General features: G+C 42.3%; 1 protein-coding gene across 6 annotated transcripts in view; it reads right to left on the bottom strand.

Moving 5' to 3' along the window:
• The window catches only part of ACTN1 (actinin alpha 1), an 85,684-nt gene that overhangs the window by 27,365 nt on the left and 34,662 nt on the right, over positions 1-23,657 (bottom strand). For all 6 annotated transcript variants that reach the window (XM_021537052.3, XM_021537055.3, XM_085582067.1 and 3 more), the window contains exons 2-6: positions 18,376-18,490; positions 13,210-13,329; positions 6,092-6,178; positions 5,449-5,536; positions 4,449-4,527 (exon numbers count right to left, since the gene is read on the bottom strand). In XM_021537052.3, coding sequence (XP_021392727.2) covers positions 4,449-4,527; positions 5,449-5,536; positions 6,092-6,178; positions 13,210-13,329; positions 18,376-18,490 — 489 coding nt within the window. The remainder of the gene's footprint in view (positions 1-4,448; positions 4,528-5,448; positions 5,537-6,091; positions 6,179-13,209; positions 13,330-18,375; positions 18,491-23,657) is intronic.

Here is a 23,657-nt window from a genome sequence, read left to right as displayed (position 1 = left end):
AATGTTTCACCTATCAAAGTAAATCACACACAAAGGCACTAAACTGACAGTGATCTGTATTAAATCCACTGGAACAAGTCAATATTAAGCAAGGCAATGTTGCACAGGCATGCTGTGATGAAGCCAGCAGCTGTCATGTACAGTGTGATGTAGAGTCAAATCCCTATATTCCTATATAATACACCCAGAGCAGTGGAGAAGGCCATGGATTTTCACTGTTCTCCAGCTACAAGGAACCATCCTATGCCATGGAATTAAGGAATCACTTCAGTTTCAACCTACTTGTCTTCTGTGCCTGGTGTGGAGAAACCTCTGTGAACACACAGCATAACCAAAAGCCTTATCTGAGGAGGTGAGACTAGGTGGTATATAACCTACTTTATTCACTGAGTGTAGACATAGCCCTAGCTTCATTTAGGGAGAAAAAAACCCCCAGATTTTCTTTCACTCAAGTGCAGGAGCATCTAGAAATGCCAAGCAGCAGCTCCCTTGCCAGTCTTCCTCTAGTCCATGTGCCATATTCTATTTCTGTAGAAATGTCACCACTGTGTAGCAAATTTGACCCCATGCTGACTGTGACCATCATGGTTATTAACACCCTGTTTAGTATTAACACAAACCCCTCCTTAGCACAGAGCCATCTGAACAAGCTGCATGAAGATCAGCCAGCCTCTTCTGGAGGAAAAGGAGGAGCAAATCTCTCACTGCAGATAGCTTTCCCATCAGTTTGCAAGTAACAACACCAGGAGCACTGTTGCCAAAGGTTAAATAGGAATTTTTGGCTGAAAGATAGGAGAGGTTTCCTGATGGGAAAACTTACTGGGCTTGGGCAGTCCCAAAGGAAGGGCTGGAATTTTTAACATGTGGGGAACTGGAGACTCACCTAGATAAAGCCAGTAGATTTCTACTTCAAATGCAAGAAAGATGTGTGATCACAGTATCTTTTAGGGAATGAAACTAAAGATAGCACTACTGAAAGCAAGCTACTGAAGTCCAAGACTAGCTTGGAGATGAGCAGAGAGCTACAGTCAAGCAAGGCTCTGTTCCCTGCAGGAAAAACTTCACCCCTCAAGAACAGTGGAACAGCTCATCCCAACAATGATGCTTCTTTGTGCATGAGTTAGGGTTCCCCCCAGGGCATTTTCAAGACTACAAGAGGGTCTCAAGGTCTATGAAATTCCTCCCAATTCCACCACTTTCAGTTCCATCCCATTGTACACCAGCTAATCATTATTTCAAATCACCTGTTTCAGCTGATACCCATGAAAAGGGGCAATGTAATGAAGACTGGCCAGGCAGCTCCAAGCCTTGCACTGAAGCACCATGGCTGCAGGCACACTTTAGGGACCCAAACACAGGAAATCAAACAAAAGACAAGTAATTTGTCCCCTGATTCCTTCCACAGCTGAAACACACACCCAGAAGAGCACTGACCCAGATGAGGCTGCAGAGGTGTTTGGTTGCAATTCCATTTACATGAAGATAGCAATGGCAGAGGCATGAAAAGGAACAGTAACTTGCCAGACTGTAGCTGAGCTAGCCACAAGGGAATCTGTACCTTTAACATAGAGGAGGTATTTTTTGTTTTAGTGCTGGCAGACAGCAAACCTGCCCTTGACAGATGCCAACCTGGCTCATTCTCTGCTTTTGCTGACTAAAGACTATCACAACTCTTCATCTTTCACCACAACTCTAATTCATGCAGGGACTCCTCTCTTTCTCCAGCTATTTCCAAGTCCTTGCAGCACACAAGGTTGCCAAGGCAATTATTACAATGTAACATAAAAAAAATCATCAATTAACAAGCAATCAGGAAATGAGACTGAGGGGAAGGAAAATTGAGAGAGTGCAAGCACTTGCTAATCTGCCAGCATTGAAGACACTAGGAAAGAAATCCAAAACTCATGTTTTCAAAAGTATCTGCGTATAACACAGCAGTACACAAACCACAGCTCTATACATATTGTGGTATGTGAGGGGGTGTCAGAGCCAGCAGTCAATCACAGTACTTGACAGAAGTATCTTAGATGTAGCTCACAGTTGAGCTACAGTCAAGGGTAAAAGGAGGAAGGGAAACCCCATCTTCTGCATAACTCTCACTTGCAGACCACAAGCTGAATCCCAAGACCTTATCTACAGTGAGCTAACTAATAGCAGACAGATCTGCACTAAATAGAAACTATCTAACCAATTAGCTGGGGGGTCAGGGAATCACCAACACCGAGCTGGACTTGTACCTATTGTTTTGAGGCCTGGGCTATACAAATAACTTTACCTAGGCAGTGCCCATATGTAGAAAAGAATTGTGCTTGCTCCTAATACAGCTAGACTAGGAAAAATAGCTAGGAACAAACTCAATACAAAACAGTGCTGGATAAAAGAAGTTGCTAAATTTTAGGAAAACATGCAGCAGCTAGTACACTGGCTGGCTACCTTTTGCAAGTATACACTGCCAGTGCAGGTCTGTAGCCTAGGCACAGCCTCTGTGACAGATCACAAAACACAAGTTACAGAAGAATGCTGCCCATCCAAAAAGTACAGTGCAGAACTCTGGGCAGCATGGACTGATTTCACCTCTTTATCTCATAAATTTCTGTGTATGTATATACACAGAAACACACACAACTCTGCCAAAGGCACACACAACTGAAATGCCACTAATTGCTCCCTGGAGCTGGAAGAGAACTTGAGGTGGATCTCTAATCTACTAGCCACTGCAATGGCTGCCTCTCAGCAGACTCCTCTGTGTCTACATATTCCACAAATGGTTTAGAATATCTAGCATAAAAAAGGTTAACTTCCCTTCATCACACATCAACTGCCATAGCTAAGGACTAGGCTTTTAAGTTCCTCCCAGCTATTTGCTCAAGATTTCAGCTACTGTAGAGTTCTTTAACATACATTTAATCTCATCTCTTTAGAGTAACTGAGGCAGAACAACAATAAAAATGATACAGAGAGTGTGACAAGACTTAAGAAGGACAGAGGGAACCAGGTGAAGGATGGGATCAAAAGAAAGCAGAGATCAAAAGACGCTGGTTCCATTTAACCTTACTCCAAATAGGAAAAATCCCCTTTCATGTACATTGAATTTGGCTAGAACAATCACTCTATTTTTCACTCTAAAAAGCCTGCGGTCAATATCAACAAATAACTCACTTTCCTTCACTCTATTTTTGCTTAGGTTTGGCTTAGGGCTTTGTTGATAGCAGAGTGCATGCTGTAGCATTTACCTGCCTGGGTTTGTCAGGCACACATTGCTTAGCTGTGTTATTTTCCCAAGACTAGGCATGGAAAATGTTACTCTAATTACTCCTCTTCTTCTTGCTGCTGTTTACGTAAACAGGTACAGACTCCCCCCACTGTTTATTCACCATGTGCTGACAGACACTAAAACTGATCAGAAAAGCTGACTGCTCTGTAAGACAGTGAGGATCTAAAAGGTTATTGAAAAGCAGATCAGGCATTGTACAATTCATTGCCTCTAGGATGCAGCTAATTTGATTACATCATTTACATTTTGTCCATTTGCATGATGATCCAAGAGCCCAGGTCTGCTGGTGATGGGCGTCTATGTTTATTTCCCTAGTTAACATCAAGCACACATGCACTTAAAAGACAGAGTCCAGGAGACCTGATGGACAAGCTTTTTGTGTTAGCCCCAGCAGTGACACATTAATTATGCTCTTGGTGACATGGGCACAGATACAGTGAAACTGGATCTCAGCACACTGCAGGAATGCTGGTAGGATAAGAACCCAGTTTGATCTTCTATTGCACTGCTGGGTCAAGATATTGGGAGCAGCATAAACCACTAAGTGGTTATTGTCATCATCCATTCAGCAATCTTGTCTCCAAACCACACAGGCAGTAAAATTTGGAGCAGCTTGGTAGCATGCTAGCAGAACAAGTATTTAAGTAAAATTGAGTTTTCTGACAAATGGTTTTTTGGCACTTGATACCTACATGCTAGGAGAAGCCCAGAAGCACTGCAGATGACTCAGTGCTAAGCTGGAAGCATGTGACAAGTGTCCAGTGAGGGCATACAAACCCCTCAATGAGCATTTTGAACACCAGATAACTGGTTTCTATCCAACTCTCCACAGAAATGTTAAGCCTGATTTGACTCACTGATCTGTGATATTAGCACAGAACTATTCTCACATTTGGTGTTACTGAGTTTTCCAGCTTTTGCTCATCAGCTGAGACTGGGGCACGTGTGTCTCATACAAGGCAGTCTGAAAGCAGGGAAAGTCAAGCAGGAAGCTCATTAAGTTCACGCTTCACTAAGAAGCCTGAATGTACTGATTCATCCCTCCTTCCTTCCCCCCACAGTCCTGCAACTGCCAGCTTGTGCTGAAGTTCTCCAATTATGTTTATCAAGCTAATTCTTCCTCTTTACTTCTAAGGTGCCAAGCATCTGGTTTGATAGACAAATGGATTTGTACCTTTCGTAGCTTCCCGTAGTCAATGAGCTCTGGACGGTGTCTATGAATTAAAGCACAGAAACCAAGGCCATCCTTCCAACTACAAGAGAAACACAAGAGAAAACAATGACCATTGCTCAGCCACGGAGACACACAGTGGTGAGCATGAGGGAATGCACCAAGGCAGTGAGACTCAAAGAACTAATTCTGGTTTAGTTTCCAACCAACAGTGTTTCTGTAAATGCTGGGAATGAGGGATATCTTGTATGTGCCCGAGACTGCAATAAAGATTCCTTTCAATCCCTACAAAAATCCACTGTGATTAAGACTTGCCCATTGAGTTTGGGACCTCGTTTTTGGCAGTTCTCTGTGCTGAGCCCTCTATGCATGTCCTGCGCAGCAAATGAGCTTGAGAGTGAAAAAAGGTGTAGATGCAAGCCATAAAGGAGGAACAAGTACATTCCTCAGGGAAAAGGCAGATGTCCCCAGCTAGCTCCCCTGATGGCAGTTAAGCTTCGAAGTGCTTTACATTTTACGGTTCATTCAAGGCTCCAAGACATGTTGGAGAAAAAACCATTATGCAGAATCTTCACCTGAATATCTGCCAGCTTGGAAATATGAAAAGCAGAGCAAGAGAACCTTTTATTCCTTCTCAGCTTTGCCATACTACAAAAGTTAGGAGCAGTCCCTTCTTCATGGCTCTTAAAGCGCTCCAAGTTTTCACAGAGCCAAAAGCTCTCTTGCTTAGCCCACACCACAAATGCTGCTCTTGGAGGACTTACTGCCCCAAAGAACTTTATGAAAGCAGCAACTGTAACCTGAATGAGGAATTGGGATATAGGTATTTGGATACTCTTAGAGCCTCAGCCTTCGGCTTCTTAGGCATCTCTCTGGACCACACTGTTACTTGTGTAATGTGCATGTGCATTGCCTTGGGAGGTCATTTAGGAATACTGTTGAACATACTGAGAGATACAGGAAAATAACAGATTGTAAAGCTAAATTCTTGCCTGTAACTCACCTGATATGGAAGTTCTGGATGTTTACATTTTTGTAGGGCGCTGTCTTCCGCTGACACCATAACAAAAGTCCTTCTTTAGCAGATGTTTCTAGAGAAAGAAAGAAAACACACCAATTAACTCATTTTCTTAGAAAACAGGAGTCTCTGGAGCATATGCTAGAAAATCATCACCAATTCCTCTTTGGTAGACACTGTATTAAATTGTGCTTTATTTAACTTCACTTGTCAGAGAATTTCTTGTTTGGAAAAGTCTACTAGGATAGCTTTGTTACTATTATCTTCTTAATGAGGTTCAGTTATAAGGACATAGCTTTTTGGAATTAAGAGAGTCTGGTAGGACTCTTAAGTGATAGGTTCATTTTCAGTGCTAGTCCCTGAATCAAAGTTCAACACTAAAGTTTATTTTCAGGCTTAGTCATCCTTTTGAGCTACTCTTGAAAAGAGAAGCATCTGAAAAACTCATCTCAGTGTGCTTGAGATTGGCCATAAATGTTTATGAGATATCAGAGCAACTTGGGAAGCGTAGCTCTTGAGGATCATTCAGTGACTCACTTAAGAGCACCTTTTGGGCCATTTAAGTGGCAAACCCTTTTAGTTACAGTTGTCCATTACTGAACAGTGGCAGGAAAGAACTGAAATTTACCTTCAACTGAAATATCCTGAATGGCAAAACGAAGGATGATGGTCCAGATCATTCCAAGGGTCATTTTAACATTGCCATCCACAATTTCTAAGGAGGAAAAAAAAAAAAGGTAGAAAGAGAAGAAATAAATAAAAAGTTGCAACTGCAAATCCTTGTAAAACAGGAGCATTGGGGAACATTTCCATTTGCAGATGGGAAAAATTGAATTCCTGCTAAAAACTGTTTTTCCCTGCCTTCCCAGATGTTCTGCTGATAGGTACAGTACCCAGTAATCAGACTGGATCTTTTGTAATACAATACTAAGGGCAAAACAGACACAGATGATCCCAAAGATTGGGAATAGGCACTAAGATCAGTGTTATTCCCCCCACAGGGGCCTAAAAGCACCCTCCTCAGGTATAATTACTATTACTTCAAGTCAGAGAAGCCAAACTGAGACAAGGAAAAGCCTTCCTTCTCTTATCCCATATCTACTCCAAGTCACCTATAGAACTGCCCCAGCATAAATATTCCAGAAAAGCCAGTGGCAATTCCCAGAGCATATGTGCTCTAACAGCTGGTTTTGTCCTGTGAACAAGATACCACCAAGAAAATCATACACCATAAACATTTTAATTTCAAACAAGCCTAAATACAGCAGATTGCCTGTATAGGACTTCTTTCAGTCATGTAATTGCCAAAAGATACAACAGAGCATTTCTCAAAATCCATGCAGCCTGCTGGAAGAGGAAGCAAGGACTCATGCTGACCAGTCTGTGCAGAACATAACATAAACCATGACTGTGAGCAGACTGTGCTTTACTGCTCATTAGATTCCACAACATAAATCAGCAAGGGTCAACAGCTTGGAGGTTTTACAAGGCAACTGCTTGCGTGTGTGAGGTATGATCTGTTTAGGATGGAGGATCAAAGTCCTGAGAACAGGCACTTGGGGCAGTGCTGGCCCAGAAAGAAGCTTCCACCAGGTATGGACTAGAGCCAAAGAGTGAACAGATGGGTCTCAAGTAGTGATCCTCAACATCTACAAAAATTTCAAAGATACATATATATACAGTTACAGAATTTACAGCCTTCACATTTTTGCATAGTGAAACCAGCTGAGCTGCTTTCTCCTACTCATTTTCTGACAGGGCCCTTTATGGCAGGATCTTTCACAAACAAATAACAAGTTACAAGAGTATTTTCAGTAGGAAAATGGTTAGAATTAACCTACTGTTTGGAGGTAGAATAATTCAACTCCCAAGAAGATTGTCAGAAACCATTTTTGTACTACTGTAGACACCTCCATGCCACTTCTTTCATAAAGCTGTCCTGCAGGAACACAGTGTTCTGCTGCAAGTACGATTTGTAGTATAGGAATTGACACCTGTCTGGATAGCTCCAGAAAAGTAACAATATTTGAATCTTTCCTTTAAAGCTTTTCTTTTTATGAAAAAATTTCAAAATGTGAATCTTGTTGTATTCAAAACCAACAGACTAGCAGTACACACCCAAAAATAGATTTTCAGAAATCATGCTCAAATCCCTGAAAACTTGTGACTTAGAGATACATGTCACACAACTTCCAGTGTAAATCAGAATTATAAGCTCTACTGTCCTTTGGCATATATCTGAATTAGTGAATTACAGATGCAAAAGACAGAAAACAAGACATGCTACCTTGTTCTACTACAGTAAAACTCTGCTCCTTTCTAAACTTGAGAGTACACTAAGATCTCTTACTGGGTCATCAGTTTGCCCAGAATTAAACAGCCAATAACTTTTCAGTTCAGTACAAAAACTACAGTTACTTTTGCTGGCATGAAAAAGATGTGTTTGTCTGTTAACAGTTTTCACACAAATTAATTTTTTTTACAGACATTTTGAGGTCGGGAGTTGTCTGCTAGGCTGACACAAGAAAACGTCACGTGATGACAAGTGTATTCAGTTCTGTACTTTTTGTATTCTTCATCCCTCCAAGAAAGTACTGCAATCAACTTAAAGGAAAATCCTCACTATTTTTACAAGTACCTGAGATACTGCAGCTAAAATATACAAGAAAGCATCTGTATTTTCAGCTTGTTTGTTTTGTTCATGTGATAGATATTCATGGGGATCTTCAAAAAGCAAAAAACCCAGTGCTTGTAAAACCCCCCAATGTTGGCAGGACTCTTCTAGGATATATTTAAGACCTGAAACTAAATTTAGCTCGTTGATGGGCTTGATTAAAATCTGATGACAATACTTTAATGCTGAAAATGCTTCAAGAACAGTAATTAATCAATCAGTGAGCTGAAACAGATAATTAATATTACTGCTCCATGGATTTAAATTGGAAATGAAGGTCCAGATACTTAAATAAAACTGATACTGTTAAGTCACTAACATCGCATAAGAACTCAGCACTATGTTCTGGTCGCATTCTAAAATTCCAGTTTTATAAAGTCAGCTGGTGGAATTAAGGTGGAAGTATCCCTTCTTTCCTAGTCCTCTTTACAGCACAACCCATTTAAAAAGGAAGATGTGCTCCCTGTTCCCATATCTGATTGTTCTTTAGCACTGCACCAAAACAAAGCTGCTGTGGAGGAAATCCAGAACATTTCTACCACTTCATTTCTACATGTCATTTTACTTCACACAGTACCACCATGTACCAAGCAGATACTGACATCAGTGAGCTTACGGAGTGATCCATCCCAGGATACACATTTAACAAGCCACACAACCCTCTGCCTTTTTTTTTTTTTTTTCTTTTGCTGTTCTTTGAAATAAAGTTGACAGAATGGTTACTATTTGTTAGAAACAGGCAAGCATTTTTCATTTCTAGTCCTAAAAATCTTCTCCTGGAAACCTGGTTACAAAGTCAACCAGACTGATCAGAAGACTCTAGGCTCTGTGGCCCTCACTCACTCGGTTTTCCATCTCAGCATTCCCTGGTGCCAACCTCCTTTTCCTTCAGAATTCACAACCCTTCACCCGCTGCCAGCCTCTTTCTAGCATAGTAGAATAGGCCAAGAAACAAAAGCTAAAAATATGGTTGCAAAATAGGTTTGCATGAAGCTTTCTGCTTCCTGGTGACAAAGAAAAAGAAACTCCACAGGAATTGTTAAAAGGTTGAATGCAACACTACAAAGCTAGAACAATCTAATGCTTTATTAAAGATAGTATGCTTGTTCCCTGCTGATGTAAGGAAGACTCAGTAATGTGAGAGCAGTTCACATATTAAAATGCTTGTAATCAGACAGTATTTTCTAAAAGCCTGACTCTGCTTTCCAAGTGCTCTTTCTAGGCAGGGCCTTTGCAAGCATTGTGTGCACTTCACTACCAGCAGCTGTTGAAGGAACAGCAGAAACAAGCACATGTTACCAATGCGATTTACATTCAACTTGAGGGTTCATCAATTGCTGGCTGAAGCTGGTGAAGCATCTGCATCCACTAGAAGGAAATTTTTGCACCAGTGAATATGCTTCCACCCAGCTCCTATCATTGTACCAAGTAACAAGTAGGCAAGAACTACAGTATTGGTTGGCCACAGAGATGTGCTTTTTGAAATGCCACCACCCCTTTCAAAAGCATGAACTAATTCTGAAAAATGCAAAAAATATTAAGCTCCCTTTCCTGCCATGGATAGTTAGCAGAATCAACAACACTGAAACTGTTATCCCCTCCTAGATACTTCTGAGCTGCCCATGAGAGCAGAGCCTTTGGTTACCCCATGGAGAGAAGTTGTTGCAGGGCATGAACAACTGGCAGGATAGCATTATGATCTGGGAATTGGAGACATAGAACAATCACGGTGACAACATAAAGGCTGCTCTGCATTTTGTTTTGTATTTTGCTCTGCAAAAGCCAAATACAGCAGGACAACTATCCAAGCCCCAGTCTTCAGAAAGCATGTTGCTCCTGATGGTCCTGTCAGATTTAGGACAGATAGCTGGCATTGTTAGTGAGGGTGTAACTCTCAAGTCCCTAAGAGTGGACATAAGGACAAATAAAATGCTATGCTTCACTCACTGACATAGGGGAGACCCTATTTCCCCCCCACCCCCCGCCTTTTTTTTTTATAGTGAAATAAATGTATACCTGCACTGCCTGGTGCTTCAGTAGGTGTTTTACTCAGATGGGACTTTTGCAATCATTGAAATCCCTAAGCTTTATTTCTCCTTTTACTTGTGCAGGTGAGAATAGGAGTCAATTCATCCAAAGTTATGTGTATGTTCAAGTAAGCAAGATCTGTTTAAGAAAACAGCAATTTTCTATGCAGATTTAAGGTAAAAATAAACCAGTCCTAGGGTGAAATACTTGACCTATTCAGCCTGTTAAGTCCCAGGAACATGACATGAATATGGAATCTATTACAGCAAAAGAAGTCTTCTGAGGTGTCAGATGACAGTGAGATTTAAAAGCAGATGAAAACCATTTGGCTAGTCTTCCTTGATCCAGACTTACACAGATCTGCTGTATGCCACAACATACTTTGATTTTATGGACTCTGGCTAACAAAACGTTTAGATTAAAACAATGCAAAACCAAATTCCCCCAAAACCCAGGACATTGATGGTCAATGTCTACAGAGAACTACAGCTGGACTGCAGATCCTTCACACAGGACCCTGCTGCCCAGCAGACACCCAGAAATGGAACAAGCCCCTGAGGTAAGGAGTGTACTCCCTCAGCCAATACCACCACAGTGCTGCTGCATGGTGGTTTTGTTCTCTGGGAGAAAAGCTCCCTAGAAAACCTTCTACATCAGTCCAACCTGACCAAGGCATCTACAGCTCATTTTCTTGGTGCAGAATGATGACTGACTCATTGGTTTTGATCTTCTACCTTGCTGCTGCATGATGTCTTTTAAAAGTCTCAAAGCAAGTCCCTAAAATTCATGTTCCAGAAAGGTTCATGATCCCTTTCATGAACAGAATAAACTTCTGTGCTGTCCAAAGTAAATTCCATTTTTATAGCTGATGTGCAGTTTACTGCCCACCAAGCACCTGACAGGCTGGGCAGAAGTCCCTGCAGCAGGTTATGTTCTTTGGTGACACGCAGAGTGGCCTGGGCTCAGTCTGTGTGCAGGGACAGGCACTGGGGCGGCAAGTCCATGCTGCGACCACACCCACATGGCCTGAGCTGCCATCACAGTACAGGCCCGAGCACCCTGTATAAAAATCAAAGCTAACCTTAGACTAAACTGCAGTGCCTTGCCACCTTTGGTAGTTTAAAGAAAGCCATATGTATTGTCCATGTAGCTCCATAGGCACCAGGAGAAAGGAAAGCCAGGAAACATTGGGCAGGGGAGTTCAAGATGACTATTCAGATTGATACTGATCACACTTCTGCCACAAAATGGCACTTCCCAGCCTATTTCTGAACAGGGGAACTGGTCTGAGTCCATTCTGAATAAGTGAGCCCTGGTGATCTTTGGTCACAGATCATTTGACTTGCAAATTATTTCTAAGTGCTGTGAGATGCAATCACAGCTGACTCAGAAAAGAGTTTAAAAAAAGAAATCCCTCAGAAGAAAAGAATTAGTGCCAGGGAGAACACAATCAGAAGGGGAAAAAAAAAAAAAAAAGGAATTTAGGAAGAAAGAAAGATAGGGTTTACATATACTCTGGAAAAGAGGAGCTATTTTAAGGTAGACCATCTCCGGGTCCAGATCCAGCTTCCAGTTTTCTAGTCTGAAAAGGGTTCTATACAGATATGGACTATTGTATCAGACACTGGATGCATCAGTCTTTTTGTAAGGGCACAAAATGACCTTAGATATGTATCTGTGCTCCATAAACAATATTCACAGCCAGCAATAGCCTCAGGTTGCAACTGCTGAAAAAGCTGAGAAATTTGAAGGAAAGTTTTACATGCAAAATATCAGTACAGTTCGGCCACTGACCTTTTGCATTTTGCTCTTCAATACCAAACACAGTGAAGAGGCATCTGCAATGTCCCTGACATTAGCTCTAAGTTATTCCACAGTCTCCATGAAGTTTAAGCAGTACATTGAGGTAGATGTTTTGGTAAGGCCAACGTTAAGTACCTGCAGTGGCTGAGGTAATCTGCCTGATACGACATGGAATAAATGAACCACAGGATGGTACAGGTCTTGGAAATACCCAAGAAAAGGCTTGAAAATTCAGAAATGGGGACAGTATGCCAGGACTGCAATGACCTCATGAGCTGAGAACAGGCAGAGCTCAGCCTGTAGCCCCAGGACTCTCCCAAAGAAGGAATACACATCCAGAACTGTAACGTGGTCTCATTTCCTGGCTGTGTCATGAGTTTCCCTAGAGAAACCAAGTATTTCCATCTGCAAGGAGGAGATAACAAACCTCCCTCATCTTCCATGGTCACTGTAAAGACAAATCTAGAAATATCTCAGAAGTAGAGAGTCTCCACAGCAACAATGACAACCTGAAACCACAGGAAGGACTTACAAACAGATACAGAACAGAAAAGTATAATGAAAACCTGTAAACCCTTCTCGGACTTGGGTGACTTATCTGTAAAATACCCACCACCTCTGCTAAAAAGACAAAAATCCTTCACAACTGCCTACTTTCTGCATGATCTGCAAGTTCTTGAGGGCATCCCAGATGCTGCCCACACTGGTCTCTACACAGTGATGAAAGGCTTCCAGCCAGAGCATCCAGCTATGTAGGGCACACAACCAGGAACCTGGAAGCCATGAAAATTGGAACCTCTGGGGTCCTTGCTCTGTGTTGGGGACTGCACTTGGCTTTGACCCATGCAATGTCCTCCAGCAATAGACTCTCTCCAGCAGCTCTGAAACAAGCTAAATACAAATAGTTGCTATGCTTCAATTCAGAGTTTTCTTCATTTAAGAAATACATCAATTAATTTGTTTCTGCCATTGCTCAAAGCTTTCCGTAACTCATGAGAACCAGGAGAAAAGCAGGATGACCTGACAATAATCCCAAATGGAAATCAGGTTTGGCAGCTTGGTGTGAAGACAGGATTTAGAACCAGAGTAAAAGCCTACTATATCCCATTTTTAACTCAATTGTTTATTCTACAAGAACACAGTAGGGCTAGGGAGGTGCAAAGGGAAATGACATGCTGCTATGAAAGAAAGGCAAGGGCTAAGCACAGCTTGGGCTCAGAAAAATCAGATGGTTCCTTTACCTTCTGCTCCAATGGATACTAGCTTGACTCCTTTGCTGGCAATGAAATCCAAGGCCTTGTTCACATTGGATATTTTGTGCACTCGCATTTTGCCTCTTTCAGGCTTAGCCAGACGTTCACCTAATAAGAAAAGAGGTAAAAAAAATTGTATTAGAAAACAATTCTGCACCTGCTCTTCCCTGGTGCATGTTTCCTGTGGTGTAGCTCCCTGTGTTCAGCCTGGCAGAGAGCAGACCTCCCTACATCCTTTCAGGACAGCCACAATCACCATTTAAGCACACCCAGAAAGAATCAGACAGAAAAGTATATTTTTGATGCATCACAGATAAGTTAGTAACAGAGAACCTGTCCTTTTCAGAGTAGGTTTGCCTAAGAAGTGAAAAAATCTGTTATATCTCCACTGAGCTTGACAATGGAACCCACCTCCCCTAGCCATAGGTAAGGAGGCCTGGAAAGAGCACAAACTCCCCCATCCCCAACAAAGACAGGTGAGAAGCTCTCCTCCAGCATTTGCAACACCCAACTTACACAGCAAATCTCTCCTTGGAACTACCTACAGTCAAGTATGATGGTGATCTTCTACCTCGCTTTTTCTTTCCCCCAGCCAAAATTCACACCTCCTACCTCTCTAGTCTCTCCACTGAATGGCCAAAACTGCCTGTAGCAAGAAATAAAATTACTTCTTTGGCAGAGTGGCTTTATAACTGTAAGGACTGTCACTTCAACTCCTTTCCACTAAGTCTGATGTACTTCTAACTATATACTAGGTATTTTACACAAAAGCATTTTAAATGTTTATACTGACGAACAAAGAAGGAAGCAGCCTAGCCCTGAGGAAATAACAAGTTAAACTCTGATAGAAATCAGTCTTAGGATAACACCCAGCTCCTGACTGCAAAAAAGCTGGTAGATTTGGAAAAGCACTTTCCAACCTTATCTATTTTAAAGAGGTACATTAAATGCAATCATGTCCTTCTTGATAGGCTGCTTGTAACTACAGTCTACTTTTACTAACAATAACCCAAACACTCAGAGTAAGCAAATTAAAGCTTGGACAGGTGGATTTTTCAAAGAAACCTCAAACAGAAATATAATTAGATGGGATTTTGGGAACCACCTGTATATGACAACATTAGAAGTGAAGAGAACATCCACATCCAGATCACAAGCTCCAGAATACAAAAACAATCTAAAGAAAACCCAAGCTGATTTTGTACTTTAAAAAGTATAATTAAAAGGAGATCAAATGGGCAAGTCTAGGCAAGTCACTTGACATATTCTGTTCCAAAAGTCTTCAGCTACATCTTGAACTGAATTTTTAAGCCAATGTAAGCTGACTCAAACCCTTTATTTGAGGTCTAAGCGTGAGAAAAAAAAATTACTCGGCTTGTTTCCTAACACACGTGTGAGGAAAAGCTAAAACAGAGACGAGAATAATATCTTCACAACTATGCCCTCTAAAGGAAAAATGCCTGGAAATTACAATCCTTTAAAAGTGTTTCAGTGGTTACTATAAACCGGTGTCATTATCTCTCAGACTAAAGGATAAAACCAGATTAATTTTCAAAAGAAAACAATGATGTCTGACAATTTAAGTAAAAAGGTGTACTTTATGGTACTGCCTACTTCCTAGGATTAAAAGGAAAACCCAACTTTTTTGCTTTAATGGAACCTCAAGTACATGTCACAGTACACTGCTTTATTTTTCCACTTGGATAATGCTAAAGAAAGATAATTCTAAAGAAAAGTTTGGAGCATTTTTGGTGACAGCTATTTGCAACAGTTCCACAATGACATTTTAATGTGTAATTTTACAATAGACTTAAGCAGTCTTACACAGTCAAATGTCAACAAATGGGTTGAGCCAGCTAAAACCCAGCCACTTCCTTCAGTTCAATGTGACTGTAAACTAGCCTTGCAGAAAGAAAAATAAAGACAAACTATTAGGTTTCAGCTGGAATAGCAAACTGATCCAATTCACCTCGTGGCCACATATGCAATGCCAGAGCAGTGGAGAGCATCTGAACTATTCTCCCTGGGGCTGGGGAGGGCAGGACCGTTCCCCCTGACAGCCGTGAGATCCTCAGGTCATTGATGGTGACTGCAAACCTCTCTCAGACTCAAATCCTTTCTCAGTGAACTTTAGCTTTCAAAACCCAATGACTATTTCCTTCAGATTTGGACTTCATTAGAGACTTAGATTTCCAGAAAAAAGCATCATCAGGTTCCATGCTATACATTATTAATGATGTGGACTGTTAAAAGGAAGCCTGCTAGAAATATGTTCTAATTTGAGATATTGATGTTACTGGCTTTATTCCCTCAGTACTTCTCCTAGCTGACAAAATGAAAATGGTCTACTACTCACCCCCATTCTCTGATTCTCAAGTACTAGCCCAAGACTGTGCTGTAAAAGCCAAACAATGCAAGGATGTGTTGGCATAGAAGTTGTTCCCACAAATTTGTTTGGGAAAAATTTCAATTAGTGACTCTGTTTGAAGGGGGGAAAAGGACCTTACAAATTTATTTTAAAAGTATTAAATGTAAGTTCAGCCTTTTTCAGTCTTGTAGTATTATTTTTAAAATGGCTTTTCCAGGGGTAGGAAACATATATGGTGAAAAATGAAAGTGTATCTTTTGGGGCAGTTTCTAAGGGGGGGCTGCAGTTGTTACTTCCAACCACAGAGGCAAATCAGAGAGGACCTGCAATGAGGAAGTCCCAGGACAGTCCATGGAACTTCCCCTGCTGTACAGTGACTGGGAACAAGGGGCTCTTGTGGGCTGAAAGGGGACCTGTCAGCAGCACAGCTCACCACCAGAAGGTAGCACACCGAGTAAAACTGAAGCACCCTCCTCTTGCAGACCATCATTGCTTCCCATACCTTGGGAAACTGCACTGGATGGGAAAACTGCTTTCTACTTGCCCCAGATGCCTGGCACCAATGTGTTCCCAGGAACACATGGGAGGGTCTCCGTCCCTGAAACAGGCAGTCCTTCTTCCACTGCAGGGTCTCTGGCAGTTTCCCTGAGGCAGGCTCCATCCCTCCTGCCATGGCAGACTGGCAGCAGCCACCCTGCAGCAGGGGCAGAGGGAGATAGTGCTCCCTCACTCCCACAGGTCACTCAGGTGGAGGAGGCACTCAGCTCCACATGGCTCTCAGCCAAGCTGGCCCAATACTCCCATGGCTGAAAGCTCTTAGGGGCTCATACTCTGGGTTAGAGGAGATCAGCATGACAGAGTACTCCTGCCCATGCCAAATTCCCATCAGCAGCTCTGCAGTCCCCCAAAATACACAAAGAGGAAAGTGTGAGCCAAGAGCTGAGAAGCCAAAAGCTGGAACTGGAGGGCTAACAGCTATCCAGAGACTCACCATTTTGGCAGATGATGAGTGGGAACCCTGGCAAAAACATGCAGGTGAGCCCTTGCCAAACATCAGGAGACTCCTGACCCTCATACACTGCTCCCCTAATGGGCTGCTACTTCCCCAGCTATGGACCTAAGGGGTTGCTAAAGAAGCTGGCAGCTGAAGGAAGCTCTGTATGAGCAGTGTAGCTCACAGTGGATAAGGCAACTGCCATGATGGAAGAAAAATGAGGAAAAAATGTGCTGTTTCTCTTTTTTTGCCACTGCACTTAGGAGAGCTGCATTCTAGCTTCTGCTGCCTCTAGGGAAAGGATGCTCAGTCTTAAGCATGTGAAGGCCCATGGCCTCTGGTGGGATGCAGTCCCCAGCTGTCCCCACTGGTCATGCAGGCACAGAGGCGCTCTGCACCGGGACAGGGACGTGTCATGCCCATGCCACTGCAATTGAAAGCTGCTGGCTTCTTCTCAAACAGAGGTGGATCTGACAGGCCTTGCCAGTGGGCTATCAAAGGGACAACAGAAGAGGAAGAGTGAGAGATGTTGCAAGGAAATTAAACAGCATGAGATCCAAGGTCCCCTGCTTTAGCACCAAGTCTCATCTGCCCACTCCTACACATCCATCTCTCCCCTCTCTTCCAATCCAGCTATTAGAAGCTAAGCTTCTAATCAAGGCCCAGCATCCAGGCTACAGACCTGTCTCTCCAAGGGAACACAAATACAGAAAATACACTAACAGGACTCTGCTACCTCACTTCTTACAGGGACCCCAGAAACAACGTGCATGCTGCAAAGGTCTTACGGTGTTTCAAACTCAAATCCCTCCAAACCACCAGCAGGGGCAAACTCCCTCAGATTTCACTCTATATTCATAACTTCTTGAAAAACAGATGATAAACTGACACCATCTTTGCATAAAATGGAAAAAGGGAAGGTGAGGAAAGAAAAGGGACATAGGAAAGGCAGTCTGGGTGCTACTATCATGGTCATATAATACGAAAATATACCAAAGTCAGGAATTCAAGTCACTGAATTGCTGCAACCGGTTTAAAAGCCAACAAAACAAAGTCTGTGAGCTGGGGTGAACAACCCCAGTTTGATAAATACAGTCCTGCCCTTCTTCAATCCCTCCTACAACACTTTACTAAGGTATTATTTCATGAGCACATCAAAAGGGATTACTGCTTATATGAAATAATCCCTGGGAGATAACTGTCTAGTAATGGGCCATTTGTGACACAGAGTAATACCAAATCTGATCTAACTTGTTCATGCCACTGCTTTTATTTCAGAGGGATTTTGCTTTTCTTTGGGATTTTTTCCCCCATGAAGCTTTGAGCATTGAGCTCAGATTGAAACTAGAATGGAAAAACTTGAGTCATGGCTGTAATTGAATGACACAGAAGATTTACTGGTTTGACTCCTTTCTTCCAGTAACTTCTATCATACTCCCACTGCCATGTGGCTCTGGTATGATTTCCCAGTGCAGCATTCCCACACTTCCCAGAGCTGCTTCATCAGCCCTGCCAAGGAGTAAGAGCCACTGCCTGCGATCTTCACAGGAGGCTGCACATTCCTGACAGACAGAGAAAAGCCAAGAAGCCAGAGCAGGAATGTAATAGGCAGCCTGCACAGACCATGAGCTTTGGAGTACATACCAAAATGGCCAGTGCTGGAGACATATTTGTTAGGGAGAAATTTGTTCTGAATCAGAAAGCAGCTGTTCTTCCATTCCAGCAAAAACTGCAGTATTACAGCCCTTGCAATCAGTATCCTGCATGGGCAGCACCACACAACCTCTCTCACCTGAAATGACTTCCAGAAGTAACATGAGTTTAAGACCATCCCTGAAATCTTCCTCTATGTTCTCAATCTGTGTCCCAGCCTTGCGGAGGTGAGAATTACACCATGCTGTAAATGTCTAAAACACAGAAAAAGGAAGAAAAAAAAAAAAAGCAGTCAGTAATCTTCCCACAAACCAAACAACAGTTCCCAACCAAATCAGTGCTGTTAAGTATAATGACAAATGCTCATTAAGTTATCATCCCTCCATCCGATTTCCCGTGGAGCACAAGCATTTGCACCTCTCAACACCAAAGAAGTTGCAGGATGTTTCTGTAGCAGAGGGAATCTGAGACAGTCATTTTACATCTCCAGCACATCTGATGTTCTGGAGAGGCTTCTCATTTTCTGTTTGGCTTAGAATACCTTGAAAACGATTTATAAGCATGCTAAGTGCTCCAATTGCTAAAGACTTCCAGTGGTATTAGATAACACATATTAATACAAAGGAGAACAGAGAACGACATTCCAGATGATCTTGTCTCTAGAGAGGTGCTTGAGAAAAAAAAAAAAACATTCAACTGCCTCTGGTCTACTCCATCCCCAGCAACCCTTAGACATTGAAGGAGTGCATGCTGAGCTTCCCAGCCACATAAATCACATGCCAGTAATATCTGTCCTGTTGCCTCCATTCTCACTGACTAACAGTGCTAAGCAGACCTCCCTTTCCTGTGATCATCCCAGCTTTCCTCCCCCATCACATGGAGGAGTAAATACTTTCTGTATAAGGATAATATCACCCATCTCAGCAGAAGTGCAGGTCCTAGAAAGGATACAGGCATCCCTTACTTAGTGACACTACTGTTTGAAGAGTAAATGGTAGCAACCAGGAGGACAAGTTTGTTCAAGTGCTAATGAATGTGTTTCTCAGTGTTTGAATAGCAGACCAAGTAAACTCTTTCCTTTGTGAAACCTGATAACCCCTCTATCACCCTCTAAATAAAAGGCTGAGGTTACTCAAAAATGAATGCATCCAAAAGCTCAGTACTACCACAAGGAAAGTCTTCCCTCCCTCTCCCATATGTGGTCCTAGAGCCAATTCAACTCACTGACCCAGCAAAGAAAAATTGTTTACTTTCTTAAGACTGGTCTTCTGCTCAGTACTGCACGGAGGCAGTTCAGCAGAATTTTAACAAGCCTTTACAAAAGAAAATTGGGCACACAAGGGCCAAGCAGAAGGGTGGAGTGAACCACAGCAGCCATCCATTTTAAGCTGCTGGGGAACCACAGAAGGACTCATTTAATACTGAATCAGAGCACACTAAAAATTTAAAAATGCTTTACTACTTATACCATGCATGGTATTTCAAAAGAAAGATTACCCCAAATGGCAGCGTGATTGTTCTTCATTGTCTCAGAGCTGGGCTTTCACTACTAACCTGCTCTCATTTAACCTCACCAGACCACATATAGTGTGGCAGAACTCAACAGCTGCCAAGCCTTCCACTGCTGTGCTCTGGCCTTGTTCTCCACAGGGACTATGAATGGAGCAGGATAACAGCACAGCTGTAAATACTTTTATGGCAATGGCCCTTTGGACAGATCACATATTGTGAAAGTCTGGGATGTCTTTTTTTCAAAATGGCCTGGTTTCCTTCCAGATTTGGAAGCTTGAAAGAAAAGAAGAGTAAGTAATTAAGCACCTTTTATTGCTCTTTATTGTTAATCCCCTGAGAAAAGAGGTGGTGGTTGTTTTTTTTTTTTTTAATAGGAGTGGTTTTATTTGGAAAAGGGCCCTGTATCCTTAAGTACATCCTTTTGGTGCTATTTTCTTCATTCTACTGCTTGAGCTGTATTAAAAGAAGAGAGGTTAATGTATTTGGCTCCCTTTTGCAGCCAGGCTACTTCAGTCTTCCAGAAAGGGCAAATGAGAGAAGAGATGCCTTCAAATGGCACATCATCATCACCACATGTCAAAGTATGAGAGCAAGTTTTGTCAGAAAGGTTGTGGATGCCCATGAACTGCCTTTTCATATCTGGAAAGCAGACAAAGAAAAATACCTTGAGTTAGTGTCTGGCCCTGGGTGACATCACAAAATTCATGTCAATTTGAGGAGGAACGCTGAGATAAGTCACAGGCCACAAGACTGCACTTTTATTTCTTGTCTGATTTCTCTGAAGTAATTTTAGTTTTGTTCTCCATCAGCCCAAAGCAGATCAGACATCTCTGCTTTAAATCACCGATAACTCCTATAGAGCTCTACAGGGCATCCCTCTGCAGAGTTTGAGGTGGAAGAGAGTCACCAGTTCTACACTTCCAAGAAACACAGATGAAGTTAAATGCAAACTATAATTTTCTAAACTTTGCTTTATTAAAAAGCCTGGCAAGATACTAGATCAGTGAGAGTATTTTTATTGCTGCTAGAGTCACCTAGGGCTTGGTAGGAAACAAAGTCCCAAAGCCAGCACCAACTTATCAACTGGAACCATCTCCATCATATTATGGCCTCAGAGAGGCTGAAGTGACACAATTCCACAAAACACAGTTTCCAAGAGACAATTCCCAGATGAGCAGACATTTTCTCAAGGCATCTTCAGGTCCCACAGGACTTCCAACAAGCATAACACTATAAGCAGCACAACGGCGTTGTGTGAACAGCAACAATCAGTATCCCAGTGCCGATGCATTAGGCTATTTTACAAGAAAGTAGGATTATGAATGTGTTTAATAACTGCAGTGGGACTCACAAATTGTATTCACCACAGATCAACCCAAAACAATATCTATCAAAACAATCATCAGAAAATAGCTTTATGTTGCATTTACTGTACATACTGCAGAGGGGTAAAATAACTTCATACTTCAAAGCAGTAAACTGGAAAGAGATCTGAGATAGGAGAAGCATGGAGAAATGCATCAAAAAAGCAGAGGGAAGCAAGAGACGGGAGAGCTGAAATTTTCACTGTCCACTGAGTCTTGCAATCCTGGCAGACTTGTTTAGAGCCATTTTGACTGACTTGGCTTCATGCATCTGCACAGGATCTTTTTTGTTATTCTAGGAAACCTACTGAAACCTCCCACTCACCCTAGCCACCTTCTGGGCAACACAGCAGCTCCTCCCATGCCTTGAGTCACAGCTACCACTGACTCCACGGCAGCTAAGCCCTGCTGTGCTGCCTGGCACCAGCAAACAAGTTTCAAAAGTGGAAAGGGCTGTCAAAAGCAGCCAGCCACCTTTCTGGTGCAGGTCTGGCCCTGGGAGCAGGCAGGTAAGGGGAAAAAAAAAAACAAACCACCACCAACAAAAAACTACCACACCTGCATTTGTTGTGGTGAGGTGATTTGCACCCAGTTCAGAGGGCAAAAATACACTGCCAGGCAGGAACAGCAGATGTTCTTTGCTGTTTGCAGACACAGAAGTCTGCAGATCATTCTCCTGCTTACTTCTAACTCCCTGTCCCAAAGACATGAAAACAGTCTGTTAACCTTAAGGCTTATGGAAGTTTCAGAGCTGGAAAACTACTTAGTGTTAAATAATAGCACAGAAACCTCACACTATAAATTTTCTGTGGCAACTGCACAAGAGGTGCAAACAGAGCTGTGTTTCTTGGCTCTTTGATCTTTCCACATATATTGTACCTTCAATTTTATTTTTGGACACAACAGACTGCCAGGATACCCCTGTAGGTCTGCCTCTTGCTCACTCTTCAATATAGATGTCTGATGAAGAAGCACAAGTGTTTGCATGTATATAGATGCATTTCTTACCACTGCTCTCTGTATTCCCTGCTCCTATCTAGTTACAATTTGTATTTTTTTTGGTTGGTTGGTTGGGTTTTTTTTTTTCCCTTTTACATCCCAGCCTAATCAGCAAGACCCCTGATATCAAGATCAGCTCTTGCTATTTGGCTGCTAGGTCCTGCACAAACAATAGCACCTTGGTACTCTACCACAATATAACCTGCCAGATAATAAAAAGAATAACAAATGTTATTAAAATCAAGAAAATATGATTAACTGTTCTGCTACCTCAGCATATTTACTGTTGGGGTATCCTCTGCAAGGCTACCTGCATACCTACTTTAACAGTCATGCAGACCCTTTTTCTTAACACAACATGAAAAGTCCTTGCTTCTTCACTGTATTAACCCTTTCTCAGTCATGAGCTAGTTAAAACAACAGCCAGGCAATAGCTAGTCCTGCAACCAAAACTTTAATGAGATTATCATCTTCAGCTACATCTTTCCAGGCGGCCTCTCAGCCCTGCCAACCGCTAACCTACCCATATTACTTGTGGATACACACATGCACTCTCTGGTATTCTTTGCACCTCCCCAACATTTGCTTTTGCCCCTGAAAGCCAATAACCTTTCCCCTCCACACTAATTTCCAATCTGAGTACCTCTCTGGTACCAAAGTGGCTCAGGCAGAAATCCTGCAACCTAGAGAAGTGAACATTTTAGAGTTTAAAGACTGTTTCTGCCTCAAAAGCAGCAGCGCCAATACTACTTGGAGCAAATCTAGAGAGCTCTTTGCTGAAAGAAGGCAGTAATAAGGCACATCAGTTGCTGAGCAATTTTAGCAGTGTAAATGTTGCAGCTAACACAGCCACATAAATGACAGATACTAAAAAAATAAATAAATGGTCAGCTTCATCTCTTTGTGGCTGTGACAGTGACATTCCAGCTTTATCTGACCTTTCCAGATGCTCTTTATTTCTCCCCTTGCTAAATCACTCTTCCACACAGCCTTGCTTTCCATGGGTAAATGTAAACTTTCTGACACAGCCAAGAGATTGCCATATTTGTGTGACAGCCCTGGAGAAGCTGTAACTGAGCCAGAGCAGTGCTCGCTGCCTCCCTTCTGACAGGAGAAAGGTCTGGCTTAAGCAGAAGAATTCACTGGAGCACTGCCTCTCCAGACTACCACCACTGTGCTCAAAGAGCAGCAGTGTTCACAGCCACCAAGGCACCCTCATTCCTGGTGTTTATGCTGGGGATGAATTTTAATCAAATACTTCAACACAGCTCTGCTGTTGAGATTTGTCCACAAAGGTTTGGCTCCTGTTAAGAGGGGGATGGAGCTGCTAGCACACGAATCTCAGTCTAGTAGCACAGTCTGATGCTGTCTACACATGTGCTCTGCGCCAAGGGAGATCTTGAGTGGGCTGTAAGCTATGGGTGCTAGCCCAGGCTTTCTTCTAGTGTTGTAGGGGAAATGACAGCAGGACTCTCTTTCTAGTCACCAGAAAAGAAAGCAGGATGTTCAAACAATACTTCATACATGGCTGAAAAACAAAATCAAT

This window comes from Lonchura striata, chromosome 5 (assembly GCF_050655825.1).
Source record: "Lonchura striata isolate lonStrDom1 chromosome 5, ASM5065582v1, whole genome shotgun sequence".
Taxonomy (NCBI): domain Eukaryota; kingdom Metazoa; phylum Chordata; class Aves; order Passeriformes; family Estrildidae; genus Lonchura; species Lonchura striata.
This window is presented reverse-complemented; position numbering and strand designations above follow the sequence as displayed.